The sequence below is a fragment of the Tachysurus vachellii genome, chromosome 10 (assembly GCF_030014155.1).
Source record: "Tachysurus vachellii isolate PV-2020 chromosome 10, HZAU_Pvac_v1, whole genome shotgun sequence".
Classification (NCBI taxonomy): Eukaryota; Metazoa; Chordata; class Actinopteri; order Siluriformes; family Bagridae; genus Tachysurus; species Tachysurus vachellii.
In genome coordinates, this window is record NC_083469.1 from 12,453,212 (window position 1) to 12,463,845 (window position 10,634).

The following is a 10,634-nucleotide window of genomic DNA, read 5'->3' on the forward strand; positions in this document are numbered from 1 at the left end:
TATTAATAGCTCTTGCTGTGCTCCAGCAAACAGCAACTCCCATAAAAGAAATCTCCAAATGGTTTATCTATATTTTATTGACTGTAAACAATGGTAGATCGAGCATTCTTTGTAAAGGAAATGCATCACAAGATAAATAGAACTTTATGAGCTACTGAAATGTAACCCATAGATATTCCAAATGAAATTTAGATCCTAGTCTGCAATCAACCCCAGCTTCTAGTCAACAATCAGTCAAATCTGCCGTGCAGTGAGTTCCACCAATGACGTGCAGTGGTTTCATTAATTTAGTTCTCATGTAATTTTTCTGAGAGGAATCACTAGATGGCGATGTTAATCTCAGACACGTTGATGATTTACTCACATGGAATAAGAGAGGCTTGGTGTTGCCAGATTGCAGTTTATCCTGAATTAGTGGCTTAAATTTGAAAAAAAAAAAAAAAAAGACAAAAAAAAAACCATGAAAATAAGCGATTAATACATAATGACGTTTTAATATAACAACAAATAGCTATAATGAATAACACAGTCTTACTGCAGTACCAAAAACATACCACAGCACGCTGAAATCTCAAATGAAATAAAAACCATAACAGGACAGATTTAATATAAATGATTTATATTAATGTATTATGTGTTTCTATATTTTTGTTTCTATAATTATCAGCTCATACACGTCAGTAGACATTTATGTAACATTTATGAAAGATTTTCCTGCTATCTTTTTATTTGTATTTTTTTTGTCCTATATTTGAACTAAAGAAACCAAACTGTCTCACAGACGAAATGTTCTTAAAATATTAAATGTAACTATAAACGATTAAATGCTTTGCGGGTTTTTCTTTTTCTACTTTCATTATTTTTATCATAATATATGATGGGATTTGTTGCCTATAGCCCTACTAAGTGAAAGAGTATTTGTTATAATATCTGGCAACCCACGTAAGGAAGCCATTGCATTTCCAGCAGCGCGCTGTGAACGGTGGCATGTTTGCATGATATCTTTGCTGAGAACAATACTTTAAAGTTTGCCCAACTGTTCTTGTTTTTAATTCACAGTTTTTTTTGGACATATACGAGAAATAAACCGCCAAGATGCCGCGAATTATGATTAAAGGTGGCGTTTGGCGCAACACCGAGGTACGTTGATAAACACGTAGCTGGCTAGTTAGCATAGCCGAGCTAAATTGCTAAATAGCATGGCTAACTCTATTGATAAACTGAACTGATAAATATTATCTTAAGGGTGTTTAAACAGATATTGTGTAGTCTTATAATACTCATAGTAACTTTAGTTTGCAGTGTGTTTTAAACGTATAAACAATGCCTTCACAAATCACACCGTAATGCTAATAAAGCGTTTGCATTATAACTAGCCTACCGCTACAGCTAGCTGGCTAACTAGCTATACCGACTGTATCTAGAACTTTTCTGCGATTAGACAATAAAAAAAACTGTCTCATGGTTTCGTGGAGTTGTTTTGTATACTTTGAACATACACGATGAAAACGTGTAGCACCAGGTTTATTATTGGAGCTTTTTATTCTTGACTGTAAGCTTGTGCCACTTTGTTTTTTAAGGCATTAAAGCTTCAGATTCAACCCAAGTGACCCAAGTATTGATCATGATCATGATGTCCACTATATAACACAATAAAAAACAATAACTCAGACCACCTGGCTGTAGTTTATGAACACAGTATGTGAGTGAAGAGAGAAAAATACACGTTTATATCAGAATCAGGTTTATTAAGTGTGTTGACAAAAGTACAGACATAAATAACACTATACTATACAAGATAAAACAGACTATACAAGACAATGCAGATATGATACAATAGACATTATGAGTATTAAATGTGAATACAGAATATATCTGATCAGCTACGTACATAAAGTGTGGGAAGTGCATGCTGCAAATAACCATATTGTGCAATATTATGCTTTTTGTACAATATATAGCAGCAGTAGTGTGTGTAATATATACAGATGATGTGATGACTGACAGTTCTGATAATGCAGTACTTATAGATATGAAGCCAGATATTTGGTTTGCCAGGTTTTGCAGTGCATCACTCACATTGGCCTGTGGTGGGATGTAAACTCCAGTCAGAATGAATGAGAGAATTCCCGCAGTGAATAAAAGGGTTTACAGTTTATGAACAGTGATTCCAGGTTTGGGCTGCAGTCTTTATTCAGCACTGTGACATCTGTACACCAACGGTCGTTAATGTAGAAACAGATTCCGCCGGCTTTCATTTTACCCCTATGTGTATAAAATGTTAAAGGTGCTGTTGGATCCATTACAAGTAACATCATCTTTCTGATTTGAACACTTTAAAAACGCATTAATTGTCCATTTAAGTTGTGAACATGTTTTGTCAATAAATTGAGCTAGGGTGGCTTTTGTTAAACAAACCGTTTGTCTTGTCTCTACAGGATGAGATTCTTAAAGCAGCTGTGATGAAATATGGCAAAAATCAGTGGTCTCGTATTGCATCTCTGCTGCATAGAAAGTCAGCCAAACAATGTAAAGCAAGATGGTGAGTATGTTTTTTAATCACCCTTTGCAGCATTTAATTTTAGTATCCCAATCCATCTATTCTCCTAATAGTGTTGTGTACAATAATATTTTGCCTATTTTTTTGAGTCTTGTGTTTTTATCTATCTATCTATCTATCTGTCTATACCCCCACCCATCTATCTATCCATCCATCCCATCTTTCCCATGACAGAACACATTGCAATTAAGCTTGCCAATGGGTCCATGTAACCATCATTTATTGGCGTACTTGCTTTTGAGGTTTTTTTTTATTAATCCATTCACTCAAAGTGACCAGTCAAACCAATTGTAAATTATAACACAAACACGAATTTACCGTTGATGTTTAGTTGTGAATAAAACATCCCTTACTGAAATTTGCTCTTCTAGGTTAGTATTAGGTTGTGTACTTACATGTAATATATCAGTAATGACTCTACTTTGTTTAACCTCACCAGGTATGAATGGCTGGATCCCAGCATAAAGAAAACAGAATGGTCACGTGAAGAAGAGGAGAAGCTCCTTCATTTGGCCAAACTGATGCCCACCCAGTGGAGAACAATAGCTCCCATCATCGGCAGAACTGCAGCACAGTGCCTGGAGCACTATGAGTATCTTCTGTAAGTGTCCTTGGTCGTTGTTCTTGTCTATTGTGAGTAAGTTTAATAAAATAAATTTTAATGCATTGTTTATTTCTGACCCCAGAGACAAAGCTGCCCAAAGAGACAACGAAGAAGACACAAACGATGATCCTCGCAAACTTAAGCCAGGAGAGATTGACCCAAACCCTGAAACAAAACCAGCCAGGCCAGACCCTGTGGACATGGATGAAGGTTTCCATACTGTTTTCTGAGAATAGTCTGTCTTTTACTCACCTCAAGTAAATAAACATTTATTAATGTGCTGACAATTAATCAAGTGCTTGTATTTTTTCTGCAGATGAGTTGGAGATGCTGTCTGAGGCCAGAGCAAGGTTAGCAAACACACAAGGAAAAAAGGCCAAGCGGAAAGCCAGGGAGAAGCAGCTAGAGGAGGCGAGGTAAGATGACACATGGAAGATGTACTGTATATGGACACTTACATATGTACTGGTTGTGAGAGGGATTATTGCAAGTCTTTAAAAATACAGTGCATAATTTTGTCTGTCGAGCACCAATCGTCTTCCTCCTTCCTCCAGGCGCTTGGCAGCCCTGCAGAAGCGCAGAGAGTTGCGTGCTGCAGGCATAGATATTCAGAAGAAGCGCAAGAAAAAACGAGGTGTAGACTATAATGCAGAGGTTCCCTTTGAAAAAAAGCCTGCTCCAGGATTTTACGATACTTCTATGGAACAGTACGATCCACATGAGCCCGACTTCAAAAGACTTCGCCAGCAGCATCTTGACGGAGAGCTGAGAAAGTAAGTGACTGAGAGGGGTACGCTCCCTAATGTGTGTATATATATAATACTTTACTAAAGTTCTTTGTGTGGCTGTACAATATGGCCATATCAGTATAATAGTCACAATAGATGCATTAGAGACATTGCAGGTATTGTGAACACTTTTTATATAATTTTTTTTTTTAAATAATGAAAACTTTTTGCTTATTAGAATTAATTGATATGATGAGTTTTGTACTGTTTCTTTTAAATTTAACAAATTGAAAATTTGATGTTTAAAATAGTTATAGTAATGCCTTCAGATATCATACAGTTTCCTTCTATCACCTCTACCTACCAAGAGGGACCTCTTAAATGTATATTGCATTCAAATGTACAAGATATAGGCAGCTCATAAATTTTGCAGATCATGGGTTTAGTTTGTCACTGTAATTGAATGATGTTTTTTATGGACTGCCATAGTGAAAAAGAAGAGCGGGAGCGTAAAAAGGATAAACAGAAGATCAAGAAGAAGAAAGAGTCAGACCTCCCATCTGCCATTTTGCAGACTAGTGGGGTGTCCGAGTTCACCAAAAAGAGGAGCAAGCTAGTGCTGCCTGCACCACAGGTAAGTAGTCATATATTTTGCTGTGGATGATGATGATGTTTTGTACATATGCACGGTTGTACACATTTCTACACTCTCTTGGTTAGATATCAGATGCTGAACTAGAGGAGGTGGTGAAACTCGGTCAGGCCAGTGAAATCGCTCGCCAGACTGCCGAAGAGTCTGGAATCACAAACTCTGCTTCCAGTGCTTTGCTTTCTGAGTACAATGTCACCAATAACAGCATGGCCCTGCGCACACCCCAGACTCCTGCAGCACAGGACAAGATCCTACAGGTATCTGTGTTTTGTTTTCAATCTGTCAAAATACTGTTGTTGTAAAAGCAGTTTGATCATAATTTCATGCTCACCATCACTACCACCATCTATTTTTTAACATTCATTTTATCATTTTAGGAAGCCCAGAATCTGATGGCACTTACTAATGTGGACACCCCTCTGAAGGGTGGTCTAAACACACCTTTGCATGAGAGTGACTTCTCTGGGGTCACCCCCCAGAGGCAGGTGGTCCAGACTCCCAACACTGTGCTCTCTACACCCTTCAGGTACTGTTCAAAATGAATAGTTTTAGTAAGCTCAGATTATAATGAGTGCAAATTTATCGAACCAGTGAAATCCTTAAAAACATGATCTTAAAATATTAAATATTTCGGCAGAACACCAAGTCATGGTTCAGAGGGTTTGACGCCTCACAGTGGCATGACCCCAAAGCCTTCAATAGGAGTGACCCCTGGTCGCACACCCCTGCGGGACAAGCTCAACATCAATACTGAGGATGGTGTAGTGGATTACACAGATCCATCTTATGCCAAACACCTGGTGAGTAGAAAAAGCCACACGAGAGGAATCCATTTGTTCTTGGGTATTTTTTTTTTCAGAGTGTTAATATGAGATGTATATTTTCCAGCAACGGGAGTCTCGTGAGCAGCTGAAGTTGGGGCTATTGTCTCTTCCACTTCCCAAGAACGACTTTGAGATTGTGTTGCCTGAGAACGCTGAGAGAGAGATGGAAGAGCCAGAGGTCGACGAGAGCTTTGTGGAGGACGCAGCTGATATTGAGCTACGTAAACAGGTCAGGGATTTCACTTTCTCTTCAACTGATTGTATTCCATGTAATAATATTTGTTCGAGTCCACACTTTATTTTACTTCAAGTTTAAGTGATCCTAGATCTTCATTTAAAAATATCTTAAACTGGTATTTAGTGCCTTATGGGCTGGTTTAAATATATCAGATTCTGCTGAACTCCAGGGAATTTCATACAACACAATGTGTAAAGTTTTTACAGAACGGTGTGAAAAACACAAAACAGCCTGATAGTGCAGAGTCTTCAGGCTGATACACATCATTGATTAGAAATGAGACTAGACTAGACTGGTCTGACATGACTAGACTGTCTGAGCTGACAGTAAGTCTATAGTAACTCAAATAAGCATTCTTTACAATCGTAGTTAGTAGAAAAATGTCTCAGAATGCACAACAATCCTCGAGGTGGATGAGCTATAACAACAGAAAATCACATCAGGTTCCTGTCAGCCGAGAACAAAGATCTGACTCGTGCACAAGCTCAACAAAACTGGACAGTTGGGTAAGTTGTGGCCTAATGGTTAGGGAGTTTGACTCCTAATCCTAAGGTTGTGGGTTCGAGTCTTGTGCCGGCAATACCACGACTTAGGTGCCCTTGAGCAAGGCACCGATTTGCATTTTTCTGCAGCCAACAAATTGAATAAGTGCATAAGAGAGCAGGATGATCCCAATCCAACTATAAACTGGATGTTGTATATTCTGTGCTTATATATGGCATTATATTAGTTTACTGATGACTGCTGTTATTACATGGCTTTATTGCAGGCAGCAAGAGAAGCTGAGCGTGAGAAAGAGCTGAGACAGAGACACACAGCAGTCCAGAAGAGTTTACCTAGGCCCTCAGAGGTGAGTTTGTTCTTCTATAACAAATAAACCCTGCTCCAAATTCTCATCATGATTGAAAGGGTTTTACAAACAGGTTCTATATTTGACTTTTTTTCCCCTTATTTCAGCTGGATTAGTTCAACATTCCCTGCTGACACATTTAAATGTATGTCATTGTAGTGTGTGCTGTAATGAGTAATTTTCTGTGATCAGGTAAATGAGACCATTCTGAGGCCTCAGAATGTGGAGCCTCCTCTCACAGAGGTGCAGCAGGCAGAAGAGCTCATAAAGAAAGAGATGATCACCATGATCCACTATGACAGCCTGCACCACCCATACACAGACATGCTGGCTAAGAAAGCTAAAGGAGCAGGCTCTGGTTCTACCAATGCAGAGCACGTTAGTTACCTGGAGAAAACACCGTACGATAAAGTAGCAGAAGAGGACCTCAAAAAGGTCAGCTTTGTGTGATCTAACTTTTTATATTAAATGCAACAAATCCTTAATTACAGCCTGTTCATATGTAAACGAGTAAATGTATTAATTTTCTCACGCTGTGAATGTCAGGCAAAAGAGATACTGAGGCAGGAGATGGAGGTTGTGAAGCATGGCATGGGACATGGCGATCTTTCCATTGACGCTTATAACCAAGTTTGGGAGGAGTGTTACAGCCAGGTTCTGTACCTGCCTGGACAGAACCGATACACCAGAGCCAATCTGGCCAGCAAAAAGGACAGGATTGAGTCTCTGGAAAAGAAACTGGAGGTACAAACAATTTTATTGCAGTTCCTAGATTTTACAGCAGGTGGCAATGGGGACTTATTATTGACTTTTATGGGCTTATTATTGGCTTTCACTGTACAGCATAAATATGAAAAAAGTTGAGCTTTTACCGTTCTTCAATTGTAACATTAAGTAATGCCATTTATTTATATATATATATATATATATATATATATATATATATATATATATATATATATATATATATTAGTTAATATTTAAAATATATATATATATATATACACACACACAAGTTTATGTATTGGTAGTTTATTTAAAATGCAATTAGTCCTTAATTTGTTGTTTTCACTGTCATCTGTAAAGAGAAACAAAGTAGTCCTTCGGTCAATGCTGATGAATTTGAAGCTGAAAATATGAATAGATAATAAATGATTTTTTCCCGATGTCAGCACTCATTTTTAAGGCAGATAAAAAGACATTCAATTGGCTTCAGTTTTAAGGTTGGTATAGGTGCAAAGTTTCTGTTAATCATGGCAACCCCTGTCTTACAAAGGGTGCATTTGTTTTATATTTCTTGACTGAAACATGAGTGGAAACTTGGAGCCTATTCACACAGCAGCACACTCCCAGCATTGGTGGAGGGAGTAGAGGGCTAAGCGCTGCTGCACTCCCTTCATGCAGAGAATCAACAGGACTTGTGTTAACAGCCCTGCATTCCACGCTTATTAACAGGCCTCAGAAGTGGCTTGGAGTAGCATAAATGCAAAAATGGTAAATGGTGATATCTGTGGCAGGGTTCATAAACGGCAGCACACTTTCACCTTACCCACTGGTTTAACCACACCAGGTAAACAGAGCTTGGGCCATGGGCGCACTGGCCTCAAGTGGACAACTGAGGCAGCTAGCCTTTCACACATGGTGAGACCACCACTGTGTTCACTGACCACAATGCTCATATGTTATTAGTAGCAGACTTGCTAAATCTGCCAAAACCGTATCCTATCACAGGATGCTTGAGCCATGCCGATGCACTTCATCTGGGATGGCTCTACATGGACAGTCTAAAGATGCACAAGATTACTGTGATGGATGCCACTTAGAAACAATGACGATATCATTGGACTGCAATTGATAGGATCAGTTTTGTCTCTCAAGTCTCCATCAGTCTCCATCCATTTAAGAACTTCAATACATTACAGTAGTTCTTGTCAAGAGAGGGATAAGTTAGGAAAGGAAATGAACAGTAAGCTCTCAAAGTCAGAGTGGTGGAAGCAGAAAATGGCACAGATTTAAAACTGGAATTAATTTCCTAATTACACAATGATGACCATATAATAGAGTTGTAGAAGGAAACTTTTTTTTTATTTAAACACACTATCAGGTGCCACTCAGATGAGGGTGGATTCCCATTTGAGTCTTGTTCCTCTCATTGTTTCTTCCTCATAACATCTCAGGGAGATTATACTTGCCACCATCGCCTCTGGATTGCTCATTATGGATTCGTTTATAAATTGAAAATTTATATCTGAAATGTATATTTCTGTAAAGCTGCTTTGTGACAATATCTATTATTAAAGATGTTATACAAGTAAATTTGAATTGACTGTCACTTCAAAACCAGATGCAGAAATACTAGCCAAATTGGATGATGAATTGACATCTGACTGTAGCCACCTTTCCTGTGTTTTTGAAATTCATGCAAATGAAAAGAGGGATCTAAATTAAAGAAGACGTTGCGTTATCTATATAAATGTAGTCACTGTGTAGCACAGGTGCAGATGAGCTTTCTGAGTTTACAAGATTACAAACACCACTTCAAATTAACCTAACTGCAACCTTAGAATCTCAAATATACTGTCAAATATCAAATAGGTATATGTGTATAGTAGCTATAGCTTCTGTGTGCCACTAAAATGTCTAATGTAAATCATTATCCATGCTCTTTCTTTTGTTCTAAATAAGCCATTGCTTATCTTATGCATTGCTTAACATGCTTATGTTAATGTTGGATTTATTAACACTGGGCTGTTTGGTATCAATCAAATTTGCCTATTCATTTGCATGTTACATTGTTTTGACTGTCTAAAAATGATTTCAGTGCCTTCACAGGATTCACAAATTCTGATTTGGAGACCAATTAAAGCATTGTTCTGCCACTATTTGATGTGATACAGATTAACAGAGGGCACATGACAACCGAGGCTAAACGGGCAGCTAAGATGGAGAAGAAGATGAAGGTTCTTTTAGGAGGATATCAGTCTCGGGCCATGGGTTTGATAAAGCAGCTCAGTGACCTGTGGGATCAGGTGGAGCAGGCCCACATGGAGTTGCACACCTTCCAGGAGCTGAAGAAGCAGGAGGATCTGGCCATCCCACGCAGACAGGAGGTGAATCGTACTAGAAGTCTGAATTAGAGCATTGTGCTCCTAACCCGAGAGAACTTGAAATATTTTAGAATGTAGTTTGGCTGCTGTGTTTATTAGCCTATTTGCCATAGAATACAAATAGACCAACACTGTGCTTGCTTTTTTTCAGGCTCTGAGAGAAGATGTGCAAAGGCAACAGGAAAGAGAGAAGGAGCTCCAGCAGAGGTTTGCTGATCTTCTCCTTGAGAAGGAAACTTTGCATCAGAGAAGTTCTTCGGAGAAGTTCTGATTGTGATCTGGGACTCTTACTCCACCATGGCTGTGTCTACAATGTAATCTATAAACAAAACACAGTAAAAGCTTCTGAGTGTTTTTACTTGTTCAGCAGCGTTGATGTACCATGTTAATGTTTGCTACTGTATCTTCAGTTTCAGCAGCAGTCACTTGGTCCTTAATTCTCATACACAGTTGCAGGTTGTTGTTTTTTTTTTTTTTAATTTGGTGAACATGTGGTTCATTTTGTAAATAATAACAGACGTCTAGCAGGATGTGCTTTATCCAGAATCAGGATTCAGCATAAAGTGGTCTTGCACCTTTTCATTGCTCTATCATTGTGCGGAGAATCACATAGTCTCTGAAATAACCAGCTCTTTACCTAATAAATCATTTGATTCAAAATCCCTGTGTTTTGTATCACGAGTTATTGTTCGATCCGAATACATTTTCAAGGTTCTTCTCTTTATACACAGAAGAGTTTACATTTAGTGGAAGGAAGCTGAACTACAGTATTGAAACATATCAGTCCATGCCAGTAAAACTGTACAGCAGTTACCTTATAATACCAACTAGTTATTGATGTCATCAATTTATTGTTATTGTATAGCATCCAGATAAAATTGAACTGTTATTGTGTGTAGAGTCCAGATAAAGATCTTTCACTTTTATTCAAATTTTGTTTATATGCAGCACTTTTGATAATTAAGAGAAATTTTCACCAAAGTCCGTGTCTTCTCAGTGTGGCTCTATAACAGTCTTGACCACACCCCTGTATAATCAAAACAACTTAACGGTTTTGCATTTTATTCTAGT

General features: G+C 38.2%; 1 protein-coding gene across 1 annotated transcript; it reads left to right on the forward strand.

Moving 5' to 3' along the window:
- The first annotated feature begins 940 nt into the window (after positions 1–940).
- On the forward strand, positions 941–10,223 carry cdc5l (CDC5 cell division cycle 5-like (S. pombe)). Its single transcript, XM_060879490.1, has 16 exons — positions 941–1,140; positions 2,439–2,542; positions 3,000–3,161; positions 3,247–3,374; positions 3,481–3,580; positions 3,719–3,937; positions 4,382–4,526; positions 4,613–4,801; positions 4,922–5,070; positions 5,182–5,344; positions 5,433–5,597; positions 6,376–6,456; positions 6,649–6,891; positions 7,003–7,200; positions 9,354–9,566; positions 9,715–10,223. The coding sequence occupies exons 1-16, from the start codon at positions 1,096–1,098 to the stop codon at positions 9,832–9,834; spliced, it is 2,424 nt and encodes an 807-aa protein (XP_060735473.1). The 5' UTR covers positions 941–1,095; the 3' UTR covers positions 9,835–10,223.
- Positions 10,224–10,634: the final 411 nt, after the last annotated feature.